Source organism: Juglans regia, chromosome 7 (assembly GCF_001411555.2).
Source record: "Juglans regia cultivar Chandler chromosome 7, Walnut 2.0, whole genome shotgun sequence".
NCBI lineage: Eukaryota > Viridiplantae > Streptophyta > Magnoliopsida > Fagales > Juglandaceae > Juglans > Juglans regia.
Window position 1 is genome coordinate 16,868,161 of NC_049907.1, and position 24,294 is coordinate 16,892,454.

Here is a 24,294-nt window from a genome sequence, read left to right on the forward strand (position 1 = left end):
AAAAGTTTTCAAAATTTTGTGTTTCATATCTGAAACCAAATGAGGTCAAATGGTTTATGTATCTTATCCTTTAAAATACATTACAAAAACTCACTTTTTCTATTTTACATACTAACTTTTACAATATATCATATATTAGTTTATCTATTTTTTCTTTACATTATTTAAATGTTATATTATTTAATAGTTTGTTGGAAAAAAAATATAAAGAGAGAGAAACTATTGTGGGAGACAAAATACATGAAAAGAGAAAAAATAAATAAAATATTTTTACATTTGTGTACAGTTCACGCTACATGTAGCCAAACATTATAGCAAAATGGAAAATAGTTTTTAAAATACATTGTTAACGTAAAAAAAACGCGCATAGTCCGGAAGGGGAAGAGAGATCCATTCCAGGGATGCGCTGAGAGGCGCTGGGCCTCGATTGGTGCTATATGGAGCTCCCGGCAGTGGTCCAGTGCGGCTGTATAGCGTCAGTTCGTATATCTATAACGATGAACATTGTTTAAATATAGAAAATAAATAGAGATGAACACAATTTTACGTGGTTCGGCACTAGACCTATGTCCACAGGGGTTTGGGGAGAGGAGATTCTACTATAATAAGTTTGTTTACACTTTACAGTCTCTCATAGCCTTTCATTTCTCATTGTACAAAAAAAGTTATAGATCTATTCGTTAGAGAATAAGTTCTATGTTTTGCTCATGTTGAAGAAGAAGTCAACCTAAAACCCAAAAGTCCCAAAAAAGAGTGTCAAAAAGGTCCTCCAATCCGTAGGTTCATCTTTCTTTTTATCTCTTGTCTCACACTTGATCACTTCTCGACTTTTTCTCTCCTAACACCTTCATTTTCCTTGCTTTTATGTCAAATTTCTAATTTTTTTCTCTCTTGACATTACTTTATCATGCCTCCTAACACTTTCATGTCTTACACTCTTCTTATTTCCTCTTATTCTTTCATATTTTATCTTCTAGTGAGTCCTCCAACGATTGGGCCTAAAAAATTCCATAGATCGATTAAAAATCCTCGCACATACATGATCCGTTGGAGGCAATTTTGCACTAGTTTTCTTCAAATTTTACGTAAAAATGAGTTATTACAAAACGAGTGCTCTAGTGTCCAAACTTGAGAGCTTGTTATCTCGGAAAGAGGATGAACTTGAACACCATGGGATGACGTGCCACGTGAGACCAGCATATAAATGTGACGCCACACAATGACAAGGCTCCTGTACCAGTAAAATGGAGGAGGCATGAAGGACAAAATGAGGTGTTGTGGACAAAATATATATGCAGAACTAAACTCCAATGTGAAAACAAAAAAGAGAAAAAAAGATTAAAATAAAGAGAAAAAGAGGGGAGAGGAGGAGGAGAAGCTTCTTCAACTGGGTGGAAGGGATGAGAGCTCTTCTTTGGAGAGCGTTATGGCTGACAAGGGACAAAAACCTTTTCTCAGTGGGGAGACCCTTTTCTAATTTGCGAATTAAGTCGTTTCTTATCTTGATTAGGCTTGGCCTGGATTGAGAGAGAGCTCTTAACCCATCTCATCTCATTATTATAATTTTTATAAATTTTTATATAAAATATAATAAACAATTTAATTATTTTAAATTTCAAAATAATAATAATATTAAAAATTAATATTTTAATAATATTTTATTTAACTTTCATCTCAAGTTGTCTCATTTTAACTCGCTAACCAAACCTAACCTAAGACCAAGTAAACATGGTCTACCCCTTCTCCATTCAGTCCTTCCAAGGAAGTCATTGCAATATAGCTCCGGGAACTTCTATATCTGATGCATCACTTGACCATTCGTATGAATTGCATACTGCCCTCAACACAAATCATTTCAGAAAAAGCATTCACAAATAATTCGGAAAATTTTGCAATTTAACTGAATATTTGAGTTTACAACTTTGCAAGCACTACGCTAATTAATCTCACTCAAGACTAATCTCTAACTTCAAGCTTCTGCCATTTCTCCTCCTCCTTTACTGCATGCTCAAAAACTTAACTCTGTCATCATCTTCACGAGGCAAACCAAGTATGGGATATAAATTTATAATAAGCCTAACCCCCAGCACTTGGGTACTCGGGCTCTCTGTCGGTTGCCACATACCCAACAAAGTAATGTGGCAAATGCTGAGAGTACGTTGGGGTTCTTCGAAGATTGTAATCGAGAATTTTCCAACATGCTTTCGTCCCCTTCCCTATTCCAGTGTCAAGAAGAGCACTCTTAGGCAGCTGCGAAGCTTGCAAAATGGATAATCCCATCCCTCCAGCAGACCCTTGATAGCCATTTTTGAGATTCTTCATGAAATCCTCTTCAACATGCCGTATATCTGTGAAACTACTCTTGCTGGGATTTAAGCCCCAGTAGAACACGACATTGGGCTCTGTTACATCAATATCTACATGTTCAATAGGGTTAGGGTCACAAAGACCTTGTACCTCCTCCAACTGCAGCAAATAACCACATGATTGTCAATTCAGCAAAAGATTTCAAAAAGTTGTAAAATATTGATATTCATCTGATAAGTGTCATATTCAGTGAGAGAAAAGAAACAGACAAGTCCCATGTGATTGCAGCATTTAGCACATTCTGCAATTATTCGAAATTAACCAACAAATTTTAACCATAGGTACCATAAAACTCCCACAACATGATTGCTCATGTTCTGGATTGCAGGATAGGCAGCTCATATGCATGTATGCCTGGTGATTTAACCAAAATAATTACTATGGATGCAATGAACCTGACTTTTCTACTTCACCAGATTCGTGTAAGATTAGGAGAGGGGCTACATTAAACTAAAGAAACTACTCCAATCAGATTAGCATGGCAAGGACATATCTCTTTTATTTAGGGTCAGCCATACAAGAAACAGTCTAGTACCTTAAAACTCCCAGGGCATGATTGCTCATGGTACCTTAGAGTTTTAGCTGAAGTTACCACTTCAACCATACAAAAATGAATACAAATGAACTTCAATTATAAGCCCCTTACCTTGACAAGAAGAGAGAGAAAACGTGATTTCACCCAACCTACCCAATCTCCTAGATCATCTTGGTCAGAAGCCGAGAGGTAAATTTTGACAAATCGTGTATACTCCTTTGGATATGGGAAATGCTCAAATACGCTACCCCAATCAAAATCTGGCTTCAAAAGATCCTGCAACACCAGGCAGAGAACAAAAAGCAGTTCCACATTACCTTGTGCCTCACGACATCATATTCAACTGAGATTGTCCTAACAAAACTATATAGATACCACAATAAATTGCACATCAAGATTCACAAAATCCATCAATAGGTAGTGGCTTAGCAAGAGGTCAAATAATACGCATACATAATTATGATCTCGATTAAACTGCAGAACATACCCTAGTCCTATAATGACCTCGGAGAAACTCTGCCCTGATCCTGCGGAATGTGCTTCTAGTGACATTGGAATGGCAATATTCATATGGACTACACGGCAGCTGAATAGGCATTAAGGATCGTGTCTCAATGGCATCTCCGGCTGTAGGCAATATTCTATCTTGCAATATAACGGGAGTAGGCCACGGCCAAAATGCAAACGTCTGGAAGAAGTTCATAATAAGAGAATTTAAGCTAGCATTTGGATACTTTTGACAAACAGAAGCTGCAAGAATTGCTAGATGAACTCCTCCCAGAAAGCCAAGTAACTGCAATCAGCAAAAAAGGGCATGGATTTGTCACTTGCTGAAAAACAATATGCCCAAGAAAGCTCTCAAAGCAAGTACAAGCAAGCATGAAAATATATTCACCATCCCTAAGTCATACTTACATTACCATATACTCCTCGCCTTTTAGCCCATAATTTAACACATCGCAGCATTGATTGGAAATTCTGAAATGCATCAGCAGCAACATGCATAAGATTTTGAAGAATTAAACAGCATAAGGAGAAATGATAATCTAAAAATATCCAGTAAAGGTTGCTTTAAATTTAAAATTATCTGAATATAGTGATATAGTTGTCAACCCCTCCTCTTTTTCAAACACACCCACCCACCCCCAAAGTATTTTTCCAACAATTACATCATCCCAAACATCTCTCATTAGCCGAGAAATAGTCATGTCAAAACTTCAAGCCATGGTATTTCTTAATTAATAGATTGATGTTAACAGTGCAACATTAATCAAGACACATTGGCACGAAATAAAGGGGCAGATAGCAATGATCATGTTCAAATTTACTCCCTCAATAAATTTATATGGAAGAGTGTCCTCACAAGACAACTACTAATTGCTCGAGAATAGTAATTTCAAAGCTAGGCTTGCTTGGCTGGGTCGATGGTAGATTGGTAGGAGAAGAGAAGTATCCTAAGATAAAATAAACATGTACCTCCAAGTTTGGATAAAATAAACATGTACCTCCAAGTTTGGAACAAGCTGAAGAATGCGTTTGTTAGCACGTACACCAGACAAGCTCTTCCAGCTAGTTTCATTGACATCCCTTAGGAAGTATGGGTTTAATACATCCACATTCTACATTTCATAGGCTCAGCAGCTCAAAAATCTCAATAATCAATGGCAAAGCAGAAAAAGGTTTATTCATATTATGACAAGTATGAAACAACATTGGACACAAAACGGTGTAACTACATGTAAGCAAAGCAGAGACCAGGGTACTAGAAACATGCAAGTAAATATTCGAGAGGAAAAAAAAAGTTAAAAATGGAAATTTGAAAATGTTTAAAATCTTTCAACAGACAGGAGCAGTAAGCATTGAATCAATTAGTTGCATAGCATCAATACTCACTTCAGGAACAGATGACACCTTAAGCTGCGCATATGGGAGATCAATTGAGATCCCATCAAATTCAAACCGAATTAGAGGAACTTTTGCATCCTTTACACAGTGGATCTCTGATACTTCAGGTCTGCTTTTAAGCATGTTGTGCAGAACAATAAAAAAGTCCTCCTGCTTAAGTTGCATTAATTGACAACTGAGGCAATTATTATGCCACCCAAAACCAAAGATATCTTATGCAGGGCAACAGGTACTTACTGCCATGGTTGCAAACAAAGGGCCAACACATAAAGCATCAATGTCGGATTCTGAACCATGAACCTGAATAAATATATTTAAAATAAAAATCTATATCAGTTAATAAGAAGCAGAATTAGAAACTCTACAGCTCCAGTGGCATCCCGCAATACCAAGCATAAAATACTAATGAATACTTCACATTGAAAATTATGGACTAAATTGGGTTTTCTACTCCTGAATGATTATTAAGCCATCCAACCTTCCCAAAGTACCATACCAGACTCTGTCTTTGAAAAAGATATAAAACAAGCTCATCCAAACAACATGTGGAACATGGCCAAGAAGAGTCTAGAAAATTGTCCATATTATAATTTGGTTTATTTGCAATCTTTCATTTCCAAAGGCAGAAACTTTACTGCTACTAAATCGATCTTAAATAACTTTAAAAAGAACAAACAAAAATATCAAAATAAAACAAAAGTTTCTAGAAGTTCAAACCTAATCAGCTCCAAACCATAGGATTTTCAATTCATCACATTACCAAAATCTTGTATGTGTAGTAGCATAAGCGCCAGTGTATAAAATGTTAGGAAAAAGAAAAGGCAAAAAAATAAAAGAGAAAGAGAATGAAAAATCTTACTCCGAGGCCATATGATCCATAAGTCAAAATAGTGGCACAGGTAGCAGCAATTTGCTCTTTTGGAAAACGACGTTGCCATGCAACCTTCTTAATCCATGTCAAAACTATCTGCATGTTCATTTGAGATATCAAAAGATTTTACAAGACAAATAAGATATTAAATTATCAAATTGCATAATCAGCAAAAAACAAAAAACATAATAATTACCATTGTGGTCGGGTACGTAATAAACTCCCAACATACAAGCAGACGCCTCAAAAGAGATCATAACTATTGCAATGAAAAACTACTTAACCAGCATGCTTTACTGTGAACCTTAGTTCAGGGAAACGTCCTCACACAAGATTTTGCAAATAGGGAATAACACAAAAAAAGAACGAATAACTTGCTAGTCCCAAAAAAAATGTTAAAGACTTGTGAGTAAAGAGACAATAAACTACACTTGATTTTGTTTTGAACACTCAATATATTTCATTTTGTGTTTGTATATAAATACAAGATTCTAATGATCTATTTATGGAAACATATTAACCCTAATGATAACGTAAAGCATATACAAGGAAATTAAAAACTGACAGCATATACACATCAATTCGAAATCAATCCCTTGATTTTCTGGTGGACATATTCACGGCAGATTTGGTGCATGGATTAGGATTTGGCCAGCTCTTCATTATCTTCCTTGATACGCCCCCGCAAGAACGGGCTGCCATCAGTAAGACCGATCTTGTTCTTGAGATATTCCGTACGTTGTCGGGAGAGAGGCTTGGTCAATAAGTCAGCAAGTTGATCATTGGTATGAACATGACGAACATTAAGCATATTTTTCTGGACCAAGTCACGAACAAAATGAAGATCAATTTGAATGTGTTTCATCCTAGAATGTTGAACCGGATTGAAGCTAAGATGAGTGGCTCCCAAATTATCACATAACAACAGTGGAGGAGTTTTGAGTGAAAAATGCAGTTCTTGAAGGAGAGATAAAACCCATATACACTCAGCAGCAGAGGTTGCTAATGCCCGATACTCCGCTTCGGTAGATGAGCGAGAAATTGAACGCTGTTTTTTTGAGCTCCATGATATAGGTGTAGAACCAAATAGAAGTAAATAGGCTGATGTGGAACTTCGATTGTCCAAGTTTCCTGCCCAGTCTGAATCCGAGAAGCATACAAGAGCTGGAGTGACTGCCTTTCGTATTGTGATGCCATGAAAAATTGTATTTTTCAAGTATCTTAACAATCTTTTGGTTGCTGTCCAGTGCATTGTAGTTGGAGCATGCATGAATTGAGAAAGTTTGTTAACAGCAAAACTGATGTCGGGCCTGGTTAATGAGAGATATTGCAGCCCTCCAATCACTTTTCTGTACTCAGTAGTATCAAAGGAGGGGGTGCCATCCTCGAGTTTTAAGGAAACTGAGGTTGACAAAGGGGTTGCAACATCTTTGGCACCTTCCATTTTTGTTCTCCCTAGTAATTCTCGAATATATTTGTGTTGACTTAGAAACAGGCCATCACTTGTGGGTATGACTTCTATGCCAAGAAAGAAGTTTAGAGACCCCAAGTCTTTAAGAGAAAATTTTTTTCCAAGCTGATCAATGATACTTTCCACAAATTTCGGTTTATTGCCAGTAATGACCAAGTCATCAACATAAACCAAACAATAAACAAGGATAGAATCATGATGATACACAAATAAGGAGGAATCAGATTTAGCATTCATAAACCCGAACTCAAGTAAAGCATTTTTAAGAGCAGAGTACCAAGCACGAGGGGCTTGTTTGAGTCCATATATTGCCTTGTTAAGGCAACACACATAATCTGGTTTTTCTGTGTCCCGAAAGCCTGGGGGCTGTTTCATGAAAACTTTCTCAGTGAGGTGCCCATTTAAAAACGCATTGTTTACATCTAGTTGCCTAAGTGACCAACCCTGCATCACAGCAATAGATAAAACTGTTCTAATCGTAACAGGTTTGACTACGGGACTAAAAGTCTCTTTGTAGTCCAAGTCAGGCCTCTGATGAAAGCCTTTTGCCACAAGTCTGGCTTTGAACCGATCAATAGAACCATCTGCGTTTCTTTTAATCCGAAAGACCCATTTGCACCCAATTATATTAGACCCTTTTGGAGATGGAACAAGCTGCCACGTATCATGACTCATGAGAGCAGTCAATTCTAAGGACATGGCTTCACGCCATCTGGGATCAGAAATGGCCTCAGAGACGGTGGTGGGTTCCAGTGAGGAGGGAATGGGATGCTTGGTGACCAAAAAGGATTTTTTTGGTCGGTAAATGTTATTCATGGAACGGGTTACCATGGTGTGTGTGCGCAAATCATCAGTAGAGGGCATCACAGATTCGGTTTGGGTAGGGAGTGATGAGTGAGGTTCAGAGATCGGCAAAGATAAAATTTGTTGTTCAATTAAAGGAGATGAGGAAGAGTGATTTACCTGGGTGGGATTCTGAGCCGGAGAAGACGTAACCTGAGGCGAGCGATCCACGAAGGTAGCCATTTCCGAAATCGTGACCGGTGGAGCCGAAGGAGATGAGATTTTGGTCAAGGAGATCGGGACATGAGGTGATTTTTCATGGGAGGGCAGAGATAGGTCAGCACGATTTGGAGAGCTGGGCGACGCAAAGGGAAAGTTCCCTTCATCGAAGAGAACATGGCGAGAATGGAAGAGACGGTGCGTTTTGGGCTCCAAGCATAAGTAGGCATTTTGAGACAGGGAGTATCCCACAAATACACATGGCGTCGCTTTGGGTTCCATCTTATTTTTGTTGTAAGGTCTGGTAAATGGATAGCATAAGCAACCAAACTGTTTGAGTTTCAAATAGTTTGGTGTTTGGTTAAACAGGTGCTCAAATGGGGATTTCTTTTGAGAGGTGGAGCTCGGCATCCTATTGATTAGGTAGGCAGCGGTTTGAAAAGCATAGGGCCAAAAAGATTTAGGCATGTGAGCATCCGTAAGGAGAGTAAGCCCTGTTTCAACAAGATGACGATGTCGTCTTTCAGACATGCCATTTTGTTGTGGGGTGTGTGGAGCAGTGGTATAATGAGCAATGCCATGGACAGACAAATAATTTTTTAACCCAACATACTCGCCACCATTGTCGGAGTATAGACTTTTGATTTTGGTGTTAAATCTATTTTCCACAAGATGTCGAAATTGTGGAAAAATAGTTTGAACATTGGATTTATTTTGCATAGGATAGAGCCAAATATATTTGGTATAATGATCAACAAAAATAATATAATATTTTGACCCGTCAATACCAATATCATGAGATGGACCCCAAACATCCGAATAAATTAATTCCAAGGGAGAATCACTGGTCAAGCCATGAGAATTAAAAGGTTGACGATGAGATTTATTTTGAGAGCATGAATTACAAAGAGATGAGTGCCCATGATTTTTTGTGGGTAGAGAAAAAGTACGAATAATATGATTAACAATTTTAGACGAGGGATGACCAAGTCTTTTATGCCAACCATCAGAGGTAGTACGCTCATGCACGTACGCAACAACTTTTTTTGAATTCATGGCCAACGATTCCGGTAATGAATACACTCCATCTTCACATTTGCCTTTGAGTAACGTCGCCCCCGTGATCTGATCCTTCACCAAGAAATAAGAGGGATGAAATTGTAAATAAACATTGTTTTGTTTTGTGAAATGATGGACAGATATGAGATTTTTGTGAATGGTGGGAACATAAAGAGTATCATGTAGATGAAAAATACGATTAGGTGAAGCAAAAGATAAAGAACCAACATGAGATACAGGCAAACCTGAACCATCACCAATTACCACCTCATCAGTACCATCATATTCCGAGTGTATTGAAAGATTAGAAAGATCAGAGGTCATGTTGTGGGATGCAGCGGAATCAACAAGCCATTTCTGATTTTTGCCTTGAGAAGACGCAGCACAGTTTGCTGTAAGTTCGGTGGACTTAAACTTGAAACAATTCTTGGCCGTATGGCCCATTTGGTCACAAGTTGACATTTGGGCTTGTATTTCTTGAAGCCCGAATCTGAAGGCCCACGTCTTCCACGCCCACGGGAACCATGTGAGGAGCTCTTCTGCGCAGAGTTGCCTCCATTTCCAGAGAAGCTCCGCTTCTGTTGCGTGTAGTTGGCGGTGGCAATAAGAGTTGCCGATTGTGCTTCCAGTCGACGGATATAGCTTTCGTGACCCACGAGCAAGTCATGGAGTTCCTCAAATCTCATTGAGGTTTCCCGAGCACGAATGGGTGCTGCAATTTCACGGAAGTCTGGTCCAAGACCATTTAAGATGTAGAGTGTAAGATCATCATCCGAAACAGGATGATCTATGATGGCGAGTTCATCAGCAAGCATTTTGATGCTTTGAAGAAATTCGGTGACAGATCTATTGCCACGGGTGCTCAAAGTTAAGTCCTCCTTAAGTTGCATGGCACGTGTTCGAGATTTGCCCGCATAGAGCCGAGTAAGTGCAGACCAAGCTTCTTGAGATGTTTTGCAAGAGGCAAGAAGTGGTGTGATTGTTGTGGAAGTGGAAGCAAGGATGGCGTGAAGAAGAAGTTTATCTTGGCGGACCCAGTGGGAGTGCGCAGCTTGAGAGGTAGCAGAATTTGTGGCATCAATGGCTGGACATTGACGTTTTCCGGTGACAAAATCAATGAGATCGTATCCGATGAGTAGAGCCTCAAATTGAGCCCTCCATTGAGGAAATGTGGCAGGGGTAAGTTTTTCATTGATGGTGGTGGCTGGGTTGATTGTGATGATGGATGTTTCGGATGAAGGAGACTGTGCAGCAGCCATGATCGAGATGGAGGTAAGAAACTCGTTAGAGGTCTGGCTCTCTTGATACCATAAAGAGACAATAAACTACACTTGATTTTGTTTTGAACACTCAATATATTTCATTCTGTGTTTGTATATAAATACAAGATTCTAATGATCTATTTATGGAAACATATTAACCCTAATGATAACGTAAAGCATATACAAGGAAATTAAAAACTGACAGCATATACACATCAATTCGAAATCAATCCCTTGATTTTCTGGTGGACATATTCACGGCAGATTTGGTGCATGGATTAGGATTTGGCCAGCTCTTCATTATCTTCCTTGATATAGGAAAGATCTGAAAGGGACTGGGCAAAACTTTGAGAAATGGTGAATACATTATTAACCATATTCAAGCAGAGGGAGGGCGTATAAATTAAAGAAGCTCGGCCTTATGAGAGGAGAAAAAATGTTGCTTAGCCCACCCATATGATCAAAGCAACAACAGGACAAAAACTAAAGGACAGAAACAAGAACCAGAAAGTAGAGCATTGACACAGTGAGAAATATTGTTTCAGTCGGAACAAATGACCTTTAACATACTTAGAAAAATGACCTTTAGCACAAATAGCACATAAAGCTACTGAAACCCCTGAAAAGATAAGTACTACATATTTCTAAACTCAAGAAAAACCTCTTTGAGCTTCAAAATGACATTTTTCCTCTTCTCTTCCTCGTCCGGAGACGGCACGAGTCCTTCATTAACTATGAACTACAAAAAGATCGCAACCCATTAAGATAAACCCCAATGGAAAAAAGAAAGAAAATGTGTGAAAGGTCAATATACCTGAACCAGAGAGATTGACCTTTCCTCGTCCATTCAGATAATCCAACAGGTGCTGTTACAGGTAGATCGTTCGGAACAAGGAGGACCACCAGAGATGTAACGCCACTGCGTTTTGGGTACAAAAACAACGCCGTTTTGCTTGTGGTAAGCATGCGCTGCCATGTACCGGACCGAAATCTACTGGCCTCTTTTTTTTTTCGTTTTTTTGGTTTCCTGAAAAAATGCAAACGCAATAGGCAATGAGTGAAATCGATCGAAATACGGGTGGGACGAAAATATTTCTGTATTTCTCCGCTGGAGATTTTGAATATGCTACGGTCTCGAAGAGAGGGAGATCAGAGTGTGGCTGGAATTCATAGTGGGGAGCCACGTGTTGGAATCCCACCGTTGCCCATTTACTCCTTCTTGTTTTTTTTTTTTTTTTTTCTCCTTCTTGTTGGTAAATGGTAACAACCATAGATTATAATTAAATGACAGTATAATTGACATAGTTATTGTTATTATTATTTTTTAAATAAAACTCCATTCATAATATTTAAGCAATACAAGATTTATCAACCAAAACAACAGACAAAACTTCAGCCGGCCCATCTTCTAGCCAAGAGAACTACTACTCAACCTCCACTGTTCACACAACCTCCGCACTCCAGACGACGTGGCATTTTTTTTTTACAACAAAACGTGGGTTTTGGTTTCAATTTCTCCGCATTTTATTTGCCCAGGAACCATTTCGAAATAACCCCCCTCCCGCGTTGTTCTCCCCCCATTTTCTCTTCAGCGTTTTTCTCTCTCATCGTCTCTTCCGCCCAGCTAGTTGATCTTACTGCCGATACCCACGATCAGTCCCCTGGTACTCTACCGACAAGGCCGGTAAGAAATGAAAGAAAAGATTTTTATTTTTCTCTTTAAAATGAGGTCTCTCCATTTCTAGTATATTGAGTATTTTTGTATTTAATGGATCTGTGAGTTTTTTTTTTTTTTATCTGTGTTTTGCGTGGTACTAAAGTGTGTTTTGTGGGGTTTTTAGTTGATCTGTGAGTTTGCATAAATAACCGGAAAGCTTGCATATTTTTTTGCAATTTTTGTGGGGATTTTGGTTAATCTGTGATTTGTGTTCATTATATATTTGTCTATAACGTTAAAGACTGCAACTAGACATGGCATTGTTGTGCGAGTCCAGAAATCATGGCATTGGTTGATCTGTGATTTTGTGGGGTTTTAATGACCTCAGTGTTGCTTCAAAACCTTAACAATTCACTTCAAACTTGGCCAATTTATTTTTATTTTTGTTAATTTAATTAGCAGAAGCAGATCAAACCCCCCCTCCCCCCAACAGGAAAAGAGAGAAGGGACCGGAGTAAATGATATGTTGGATGCCACAATATTAGCCTTTGCTTAGGCACAAAAGGAAATCTCTATTATTTCTATTATTTATATGTTTATTTTTGCATTTGCAATTGAAGGGGGTGGGTGTTAGTCACCAGTAATTGGATTTGAGTTAAATAGCGTGATGGGTGAAGGGGGAAGAATGAGCATTAGGCCCCATATTATAACTAGACACATTTTCCAAATACTTTGATGTTAATTGTTATCTTTGCTAGCTGCAGCAAAAGGATTTATAGCCATTTTTTTCTTCCCTAAATATCAACACTGGAATTTGATGGTGAAGCAGCGTTGAAACCAAAATATCAATTGTATTTTTTTGTTTAAGAAATATGTTATCACTAATAAAGAGAAACTTTGGTGGCATTGGTTGTTAAAGTAGTTTTCTGATGATATGTCATGCATGCCACTTTGAACTTGGTGCAAATCAGTCCTTGTGAATTTGCATAGCTATTAGTGTTTATATATTAGTAAATATGAGTTTTTTTTTAGCAAATTGTAGCTACAGGTATATACGTAGCAATTAGTGTATGTAATATTGTCTTGACTATTTTTTTCCCTTTGTTGATACATGTATAAACAATGAAGCTTCAACATGCAAAGACACTAGAAGTTCAATGGCTTGCTTTCCAATGAGAGGATTGATGCTCACTTGATAATGCATATTTTATGGAACTATGTCACTGCAGCTGGCAAATTGGAAGTTGAAGAATTTTAAGATGATTGAATTTGTAGTGTATTCTGTTTGGCATTGGGTTATATCCAAACTTGGTATTTTGCTGTTTGTAGTAGTTTGAGAATTATTGTATCCAACCTTGGTGTAATTATTTTGATTTTAAGAATAGATGGATGTGAATGTGTAGGCAAATTATGGGTTTCAGATGAGTTGGAGAATTATTTGCCAGTTGATAAATGTCTAGTTGATAAACGTAGTTTTGAATGTTAAGAGTTGATGGATGTAATTTTTCTTGTACACGTTTTGGATTACTTCTACAGATTTGATTAATGTAATTTTTCTTGTAATGTATTGCTTATGCTAGGTTCTAAAAGTGAATGAATACATTCTGTTTTACCTCTCCCACCATACCAAGATGATTCAGGTGCTAAAATTACATGTTGGTTGAGGTTTTATATAGGATACGTAATTATTTATTTCCTTCATTTACTTAAATTGGGTTTGTTTCACCAATAGCTTTTAGAATAATCAGGAAATTGCTGAAGATGAATTTAGTACCCCTTTTTTTTCTCTCTATTGCTTCATAAGAGTGCAAAGCTCAAGATGTGACTGAGATTATGATTGTAATGTACTAAAGGAGGTCTCATGGATTTCTCATGCATTTTTTAATATATTAAACACAAGTTAAATTTGGTTAATCATTGCAAAAGCAACCACGACTAAACAACATTTTTCTTTCTTTTGACTGAACAACAAATCATGGTCAGACAACAAATAAAATGCAACAACCAAAAACTAGCAAGCATCAAAATCTAATCTGGAGTCTCCAACCATTACTTTTACTTACCAATCATACAAATATCATGTTTTGGCATACAGTGGCAAACACAGGGCTAGATGCCAAAAAAGAGTATTACAACAAGCTACAAATTCCATTACTACCAACTACTTCACAATAAAAATTAAATGAAAACAACACAGATTCCGAAATGGCCTCAGCTTCTCCATTGAATGACCTTTTTTCATGATATTGTATCTTCATCTCCTGCACCATAAAACAAAACAAGGGGCGATGAGCATTGCTTAAATAGCTTAAACGAAGAAAGTTTACCAATTGTCTAGTTTTAAAAAGTGAGGACTTTCAATAGCTTTCAAATTATGTTTTTCAAATACTCCCTATCGGGTTTATATACGTCTAACTCATTAAAAAATGATTGTATGCTTTTGTTGTGGTTAAATTATTTACATGTATTGCATGAACGGAAGTCGGTCTTTGATAAGTCAAAGTTTGATGATGGGCAAGAACAAATAATCTCAAGCTGTTTGGTTCAGTATTTATGTCAAACACACGATGGGCAAGAACAAATATCAAATGATCAAAAGATAATTCACAGAGAACAACCTCCAAACAAGGAAATTACATACAAAATCAGTTCAACAAATATTCCACCGCATCTACTTGATGGGGATCGAGCTAATTGCTCCCAGGGAAAATAATTAATTACAAATATTCAACATAAGCACACAAAAATTTTGTATCACCTTCTGCAATTGTGAACATGGCAAAATGTCTTTTTCCCAATTTCATACGATATTTGAGACCATAAATCTCCTAGCTACTTTCATCTTCAAGTGGCTTGCTTAACAAATGCCTTACCAGTTAAGAACTTGGGCAAGCCAAATGAATGATGACATAAGATGAAGCATCGGGAAGATCAACAAAGCACCGGAAGGAAACTTACCGAACGGTGCCACAAATCTGGACACACGGGAAGGTTTGAATGTTGTCTAAGGGACACACGATGGAGAAGCAACCAGTGACACATTTGAAGGTTTATTTCTAGACGCAAAGACACACAGATGGGGGTCAAGTTTGCCGTCAATTCAAGCTTGCCGCTTGCCATAGATTCACTATTATGGGTCGAGTTTGCCCTATATTCAAGTGCCACACAATGGGGGGAGAGAGAGGGGCTCACGGAGGGGATGAGCTGAGTTGATGCCAACGACGTTGAGAGAGAGAAGAGTGCATAATGGGGAGGAAGTGCTTCTCGGGTTAGGACGACTTCGAAGAGATAGAAAAGATGAGAGCTGAGAGGAGATTTAATTCGCGTTTGTGTTGGATGAAAGAACCGTGACGTGGAATTAGACCCGGTTTGCCATGTTGGAGAGTGTGTGGAGTGGGGTGGGAGACCGGGGGCTGAGCAGATTTTCTCTCTAGGCAAACCCCCTCACACTCTGCCGTCATAGCCAACTTAGCCGCTACATGAGCTGCTTTGTTGTCAGATCTATGAATAAAAGAAGAGCCTTGCTACGTGCAAGGATTTTGTTTATCAAACTGCATACCGATATATATAATTTTTTTTATTAAAAATAAAAAATAAAAATTTTAAAGAAGAATAAAGTCTTTTATTTTATAAAAATTATTTTTATTTCCAATTCGTACTATTGTATTAAATATATACATTATATGTTAATATCGATAGACGAACTCGTTTGCAATAAGATTTTTCTATAAAAAAAAAAAAAAAAATGCATACGCAAAGGGTTTCTACCCATCAGCTATATCATCTGTAACTTGGTCTTGAAATTAACAGCATCAATAACTACTTTAGCATTCCCTTCGAATTCAACTAAAATATGATTTTTTTTTTTTTTAATAGAATGTTGGGTATTAACTTATGGAGTATGATGAATTGAATGATTAATTGAGCACCGAATTTATGTGTTTTTTTTTTTTTTTTTGGTTGGAACAACTTCAAACAAACCATGTCAACTGGATCAATGAAGTCGATCTCAGTTGCAGTTGGTCTAGACCAAGTTTGGTTCCCAAATTATTAACTGAACATGAAGTTTATAATAGATAAAGTATATATATAGACGACAAAACATCCTACATTTTTAAGGCGCACAAAGTTTTCAATTATTTGAGATGGTAGCACGTCGGGACAAAATTAATGTTATGCTATTTTCATTTGAAAATGAAATAGGTCAATCGATTTAAAGTGCACAAAGCTCCACATCTTTTGCAATTAAAGAGTATCATATCTTCAGCCAAGATATTTGATAGGGATTTGGATGGGATTTTGAATGACTTTTGGCACCATATCTATATCTATATCTATATCTGTGTGTGTGTGTGAATTTGAAGAAAATCCTCATCTGAGATTATTAAGCATTTTTGCTTGGTGAATAGTGTCAGCGCATACAATATTTGGACTGCTTATTGCTTAAGGCCACCACATTAATATGGAATGGAGGCATTCCCCATGCAGTTTAGCTAAGCTAACCAGCATGCAGCTGTGTTAGAGCATCCGCATCGGTCTCGCTAAAACTCTTAAAAAGTTAAATTATGAACTTTGTGGTGTTTGAGCCCGCTGCATTGGACTCGGTAAAATAGAAAGTTCAAACTTTCAGCTACAGTAACTTCATCTTTTTCTCCAAATATGACGATGTACTATTCATCGTCAAATTATTATTTTATTCTAAAATCACATCTCTTCAACCGAAACATCCTATTTCCCTCGTGAATCCGTTCTCCCCACAACTTCGCTTTCTCTCCCTTTCTCTCTCGACGAACACCCTCTTCATTTTTTTCTCCCTGTTTCTCTATTCCCTTCTTTTTTTCATCTATTGTCTCTTTGGCCCGACACTCCCTCTCTTCCCTTCTCTCCATTTTTTTCATTTTTTTCCAGTTCTCTTGCTGTTTTCGTTACTCCAGAGCTGTCGAAGTTGGGAATCTGGTACTAGGGGAAGGAGTCGTCGATTTGCAAGAGATAATCAATTTTAATCAACTGGTCAGACCTCTATTAGGGTTCTATTGTGCTTCACAAAAGGTAATCAACTCCCCATCTCTTGTTTTTTTCAATTTGTAATTTTATTGTTTAGTTTTGGTTTTGGCTTGATCTAGTCTACATCATGTTTGGTTGTGATGGGGTCTTAAATAATGGGTCTTAAATCATGCTTGATATCAATGGTTGGGTGGTCAATGGGTTTCCATGACAGAGTCCCATGGAATTAGAATCCTAGGTAAATAAAGAACAAAAATTGTCGAGAAATCCGCAAAAGTTTAATGTTTGTGACTGGGAAACGAACAGTAGAAAGTAATGAAATCTAGAGCACCAGTGAAAGTTTGGGAAACGAAATTCAGAAATTTGAAGCTCAAAAAATTGGTAGAGAAATTTATATTCAAGCTAGAGGATATCATCGTACTACCCAGAAAGGATTAGCACGTGAATTTCCAGAAAACCAAATTCTAGAGGAAAAAAGAGAAACCTAGGAAGGGAAATTAATAAGAAAAGCACCTAGCTTTTGTCGGCTAAAACAAACAAATCAATGCAAGAGAGGAAAAACCATGAAGACTCACCAAAACAAGAAGTTATAGCTGAAGCAGAGAAAGAAATGATAGTTGAAAACCGAACCAAACCAAAAAAAATCCAGTAAAAAATTCTGAGAGAGAGAGAAGTGAGCAGAAATGCTTAATAGAGGTTGCAAGGAAAGAAGAAAAAGAACAAACCCCCGAACCTCCTTTTTCTCTCTTTATGTAACCTATTTATGTTTTTCCTTTCCTTTTTTTTTTGCTCCTAATTTTGTTTGTGGAAAATATCAACTTTATTAGAGGCTGGATCTTCCCTGCTAATAATGAAACTATGGAAGTGGGGTTGCCTTAGGATCCTTCCAGCCTGTCCTTATTGATCCCAATAAAAACTAAAGAAAGAAATGATAGATATATTTGCATTTCCATTATTTGCTACCATTGTAACTTGTAATGGCTAGTTAAATCATTGGGAAACCCATTGATCACCAAGCTTGAAGTAATTAGCCAGTTAACCCACTGTTCCAGACCAGTCAAAACCATTTTCAAATGTCTTGGGATAGTTTGGGTTATGCCCTTGGGAAGGGTGGAGCTGAAAGAGAAAGTAGTAATCTTTGTCGCCTAGATGTGTGGTGAATGATTCCATTATGCTCGTCTCTCTATGTTTGGACAGTGGCATATGATAACCTTAACTTACTGCTTGTAGATTTGTCACCTGTGTACAGTGGCCGCACCTTTAATAAATTATCTTTTACCCATTTAAAAAAATCAAAGACATGGTATTGCTTCCACTCTGAAATATACTTTATATCCCTCCCTAATCCTCCACTGCCACTGTACTAATCCATAACTATCTGCTCATTCTATTAAATATTTATCCACCAACTCCTCATTTGAGCTTCTTGTCTTGATTAAGAAAGTTCTTTCAAAGGTTTAACAACTAAGCCCTGTTAACAAGCACTTTTCTATTGTTCTTGTTAACCCTCCATATATATCGAAGCATGATAATCAAGCTAATCGTGCAGGTTGAGGCTCTCAATGATCCTGACATGAAGGTGCAGCCACCAACTGATGCATAGCAACCACCAGGGAATGCACGATGTAGTAGAGATCATTCCTTACCAAAGGATCACTCTGTTTTGGCTTGTTGCTTGTAAATAAATTTTTGTTAATGTCCTTAATATTTTTAGGAGGTCTGATTTTTAGTATAATAGACAGTACAGTCGAGTGCTAGATAGAAGATAACATTTGTTTTTTTTATTCATTTTCATGAATGAGAATAGAGTTTCTGATTTGTTCTTTATGCTTAGATCTCTCTATCTCTCTCTCACACAATTTTGATGTCCATATCTGCATGATTCATTGTGAGATTTTATTACACTTGCAATTTTATTAGAAGTGATATTATATAGTAATATAGGTGGTTCAGCCATGCATCTGTTTGTATATTAGTATTATAGTATTCTAATGAATGTGGTTAAATACCTCGGTTAATATTAGTATGAAATGTTAGTATTAGGTTAAGGAAACAAATAGTTGGGAAATAATAATTTTAAGTAAAATATAAATTATTAATTAATATATGAAATGTATTTGTAAAATATATAAAAAAAAAATTGTAAAATATTATTAAAATATATAATATTATATTATTATTTTGACTTTAAGATAGCTAGTCTAATGTGAATTCACTTAGTCAAAAATTAATGCTATAGCTAAAACTTAAAATTCTAACTAAAATTTAGACTTGACAATAGCTAGGCAATTGCCAATACTCTTAGCTTAACCACCGAGTCCTGGACCTCCATTGGCAGGGAGCAAGGACTCAAAGCTGAAGCCTGTGTTTTGAGTCCTCAACCTGTAAATTAAGCTTCCTGGTATCCCCCACAAGTTCCTCAAGGCTAGATGTGTTCTTGCTAGCACCGGTGCTCATAAAGCAAATCCAGCCTAATGCTTGAAGATCGAGCACTTGTGAGTTGTGAGCACCAAAGCTGACCAAATGCATTAATCAAATGTAATGAAAATTGCTACCGCGAAGAACAAGTAAAACTAGAAAGCTAAGATTGAAATATCACAAATCCAAGCCACACCTGCATATATATGCTCCCTTGCCCCCCGCCCCCTTCTCTCTCTCTCTAGCAGATTCAGATACGCCACGCTTTCCTTCTTAATTTGCCTCTCTTCCTACATTTTCATCTCTACGCTAATCCCAATCCATCAAACAACAACAAGAGTAGGCTACAGTTTCATCAAACTATCCGTACAAACATATTGACTCTGCATTATACATATCTGCATTACTTCCAAAAGGATACAGAAACCTTCCTTCCTTCCCCGAACCCTACTCAACCCCAATGAATCATTCATGGATTTTCAGAGTTATTAATAAAACATCTCCATTTTCACCATACGGCCACATTGCTCTCTCACATATGCTGCAATGTTTAGGGGAAAAACAAAAGGATGAACCAGAAGAAAGGAGAAAGAAATTCTTTGAATTGGGTATAGCGAGATATAATAGTATATATTGTAAACAACTATAATAATAGCCGAAGTTTTTCTGTATACATATGAAGGTTAAGAACTATAAGATTTTCCTCTAAATCAGGTACCAGATAGGTATCAGAAATTCCTGGCGACCTAAGTTCTAACCCATATTATATATGTGTGCACAGAAGTGAAGTAAATTATATATATATATATATATATATATATATATATATATTTATTTATTTAAGAAATGAATAATTCAAAGGGTACAGCCACAGAAGACAAAGAAGCAGCAGAGCATGGCGACCAAAGCCACAGACTCCAACACAGTAACAACAGTCCATAACATGTCATCAAATACAGTCGAATACAACCACCAGCTGAAGTTCCCGATGCTCCACCCTGTTGTGAGGTAGGAGAGATTGACTTCAGGCCACCGGAAGATCGACCACATCGGAGAGAAAGTGAACTCCGGCCACCGGAAAGCTGTCGTGTACCACCACCTCGAGCACATCCACCTAACTTGTCTCGCCGTGTCTCCTCTTTCTTCTTTTGTCGGGGCTCTACTTGGCATATGCGGGTAAAGATAGAGAGATATGGGAAACAATTATTAATGGGGACTTGGTTTTACGCTATTATTATCGATTACACGTGTTCCAGCGAGGATTGACCAACCCACCGCATGTTATTTATGACATAAACACACTTTTTTTTGAAAAAATAAAATCTATAAAACCAACAGATTTATATGCTATGTTTCTAAATTTGTTTAGCGTCGTTAATTTGTTGGTTAAACTTATGAATAAAACTACTTTATCTCTTCATTTTGTTCGCTCCATTTGATTGATGGTTAATTTTTTTTTATTTAATAATTAAAAAAATGATTTTAAGTATATTAGTATATTTTTTTATTTTTTAAAAATATTTAAATATATTAAAAAAATATAAAAAAAAAATTATTAGACAGTACGCCCAACAGTAAAAGTGGGGCGGCATAATAGCTCCACTCTAAACTAATTAGCTATACTTTTTATCGGTTTGTTTATAAATCTGTTTCTAAAATATTTTGATAAATGATTTAATTAAAAAAAATATCACAAAAGTAAATTCATAAATTGATATAATTTGATATGATATATTAGTTTGTTAGCTCATTTTTATTGTAAAATAAATCTAATATATCATATAAAATCTTTACTTTTGTGAAATCTCTTTATGACTGTAGAGCTTATCAAATAGTTTTAGATAAGATTAATGCTAAATATATTATAGAATATATAAGTCTTGCATACTCACTTTAAAAAAATAAATTGGAGAAAATGAGTTTTTTCATGTCAATTACAGATTTGCCTATTTTTTTTTTTTCTAAAAGAAGTATACGACACATGCGCATCTTAAGGTCTCATTTGCATTCAAAATTCACCTCAATTCATCTCATCTTATCATTACAATTTTTTTAAATTTTCACAAAAAATATAATAAACAATTCAATTTTTTCAAATTTCAAAACAACTTTTTCAAATTTTCGCATAAAATATAATAAATAATTCAACTTTTATTCTACTATTCATAAATCATCTCAATCTATCTCTGAATTCAAACGACTTCTACTGTAAAAATCATTTCCATTTGTATAAATATTAATTTATTTTAATATTTTCACAATATAAACATAATTATAGAGCACGTACATTATCTTGTCCCACATAATTAATGTGACTAAGATTTCTAACTCCTTACTTGTAATATGAATGATATTTTGCATGATGAGAAGTGCTGCGGTCATAATGAAATTTCACAATAATATACTCATAAATGGACATATTTTGATATGATACATTAAAATGAAATCAATTTTATTTTCTGACATGTCATATAAAGTCAGATCAGTTTGTAGATTTATTTTTATGAAATCTTTATTTATCTGAAGCATTTCTCTTGTATGATTCAATTTGTCATTAATATCATTTTTTTTTTCAATGACGAGTTAAGTGAGGTAGAGACTTTCTTATAGGAAATAAAATCCTCTCAATATCATTATAGAGCAAAATATAAAATGTTTTTATCATTCCATTCGTTAATTCATCATTATTATAAATGCAATTATAAAAATAAGTTATGTTTTGCATTAAATTGACATTAATACAACTCATAAGTTTGATCTTTGAACATTAGGTACACGAGTTTACAAAGTCACGAGTTTAGAGTCAAAACTTATATTGTTAATGAAAATTGTTGAGTTGTCGTGTAGGCTTCTTCCACATTCTGCCAGTCTGCCTTCCTAATGAAGTATTTTGAAGATCAAGAACGATACACGGTAGTCGTTTTCGAGATTATTATTTAATAGCTTAGGACGTGGAGATCCAAGTCCCCACGTAAGGCGTTTTGAATGGACGATGATCAATGATGAGAAATCACAGCCATGCCACCAAATGTGGAAGCCATAATTATATATCTAGTTATAGTATAAAGCCGCACATGGTTTGTGAGTTCTGATAATGACACCGCCATGTGCCTCCTAATGCCACCCATATCAGTACATGACCAAAGACTGAAGGGCTAAGATCACATGTAACTAATTAATAAAAAGGATCTTTGGCATCTCTCCAATATAAACAATAACATGAACACACATCATTATTTGAAAAATTAGATTTAGTTTGGTCTAGATTATATTTAATACGTGATTTTTGTTATATTGAGGTGGGAGTTCGAACCTGATTCTCTCATTTAGAGATCAGACCTTATGTCATTTGAATATGTTTCTTGTATAATGAATACAAGTGACAAAACTCTTATGAAATATTTAGCTTGGGTATACTTTTAGTTATAACGAGACCTATTGAATTGGAATGTGTCTCATAATAAGACACAAGAAATGCGTGTCTAATTATTTTATTAGACATGCGATGTAAGGGGATTTTCTTGTCAGGCAAGACCCATTAGACTTCGACCCTAATTCAACCCGGCCCAAGGGTGTCCCTACATGCATAGGGAATGGGGGATCTACCTGACAATGGCGCCGTCTACGGGATAAGACTGATCAGCCTGACATTCCACAGTCGACTCAGGGGCCTGCCCCTGCACAGAGAGCAATGGAAAACACAGAGAGCCTTTGATTTGTTGGTGTCAGTTCATCTATGGCACACGGGGCTTGGATGGTTAGGAAATCACACCACATCAGGGTTACAAGCCACATTTATGAAACTGGCGCAGAGCCACGCCGCATTAAAGAATGTCTGACAACGGTTGCAGGAAAGAAAGAACGAACTTTATGGAGGAAAATATTATTTGACGTCTTTCTTAGACCACGGTATAAATAACCAATTCCAAGGATAAAAAATATCTCCAATCCCTAAACTCTTTGACTTATTTACAAACTTCCAAGAATATTACTAACTTTGGTATCGGAGGCTACCCAGGCCCTAGGCCGCTCTCCCTCAGTTGCACTTCTCTCTATCTTTTGCAGGCTCATTATTAAAGACTTGAGTTGTCAAAGTTTGGCCCAAATGTATGCGAAACACAACATTAACATGCGATATCTACATAAATTGAACCTAAACCATATTTAACACAGAAAATATTCTATTCAATATTTAAAAGAGGAAAATGGCCATAATTTACATATGCTTTTAGAGCCAAAATTGGTGAAGTATAATCAAAATTGATTATTACAATGCAAAGATCGGCGGCTATTTTATAATTTATAGATATCTTATGCGTCAAAACTAAATCTTACTTGTCTATAAATCGAATTATTCCCTGTCAAATAAAAAAAAATTAGCAGAAACATCCATTTTGTTGATTTTTTTTTTTTTTTCCCTAAAAGGATCCCTAAATTGTATTGAATTTTCATAAATTAAACTTTTACTTATGTAAACATGAAATAAGCTACTAAAAGTCTAAAAGGATAAGTAGACGCTAGACAATCCCGTCTTATCAAGAACAACCATGCCAATAATCTCTGAAGATGCCATTAATCTGATAAATCTTAGGACATTGATTCCACAATACAAAGTATCTACATGACACATGTAGGCCGCGTGCCACTTTCTATGCTAAGTTGATAACCATCCACATAGTCACCTTGTGCTTGGGTTTCCTTTCTACCAAAGGATTTTTACACCTTTCGCCTGCTAAAAAACAG

The 24,294-nt window shown here is 36.4% G+C and overlaps 2 protein-coding genes across 2 annotated transcripts; both read right to left on the minus strand.

The window, feature by feature from the left end:
* Positions 1 to 1,779: 1,779 nt before the first annotated feature.
* On the minus strand, positions 1,780 to 11,616 carry LOC109010780 (nuclear poly(A) polymerase 3). The gene is made up of 10 exons (XM_018991693.2): positions 11,287 to 11,616; positions 11,134 to 11,211; positions 5,667 to 5,774; positions 5,045 to 5,107; positions 4,796 to 4,957; positions 4,408 to 4,521; positions 3,818 to 3,880; positions 3,390 to 3,695; positions 3,014 to 3,178; positions 1,780 to 2,466 (listed from the first exon to the last, which is right to left on the minus strand). Exons 1-10 carry the CDS (start codon positions 11,317 to 11,319, stop codon positions 2,077 to 2,079), a joined length of 1,482 nt encoding a protein of 493 aa, XP_018847238.1. The 5' UTR covers positions 11,320 to 11,616; the 3' UTR covers positions 1,780 to 2,076.
* An 8,618-nt stretch (positions 11,617 to 20,234) lies between these two features.
* LOC109010781 lies at positions 20,235 to 20,756 on the minus strand. The gene is made up of 2 exons (XM_018991696.2): positions 20,387 to 20,756; positions 20,235 to 20,356 (listed from the first exon to the last, which is right to left on the minus strand). Exon 1 carries the CDS (start codon positions 20,719 to 20,721, stop codon positions 20,407 to 20,409), a length of 315 nt encoding a protein of 104 aa, XP_018847241.1. The 5' UTR covers positions 20,722 to 20,756; the 3' UTR covers positions 20,235 to 20,356; positions 20,387 to 20,406.
* Positions 20,757 to 24,294: the final 3,538 nt, after the last annotated feature.

Excerpts from the sequence above, each read along its gene's own strand:
- LOC109010780 (XM_018991693.2), bottom strand. The coding sequence starts at position 11,319 with ATGGACGAGGAAAGGTCAATCTCTCTGGTTCAG. Across the intron at positions 4,958-5,044 it reads CTTTGTTTGCAACCATGGCA|GAGGACTTTTTTATTGTTCT; the intron begins GTAAGTACCTGT and ends CAACTTAAGCAG. Across the intron at positions 3,179-3,389 it reads GAGGTCATTATAGGACTAGG|GATCTTTTGAAGCCAGATTT; the intron begins GTATGTTCTGCA and ends CTGGTGTTGCAG.
- LOC109010781 (XM_018991696.2), bottom strand. The coding sequence starts at position 20,721 with ATGCCAAGTAGAGCCCCGACAAAAGAAGAAAGAGGAGACACGGCGAGA.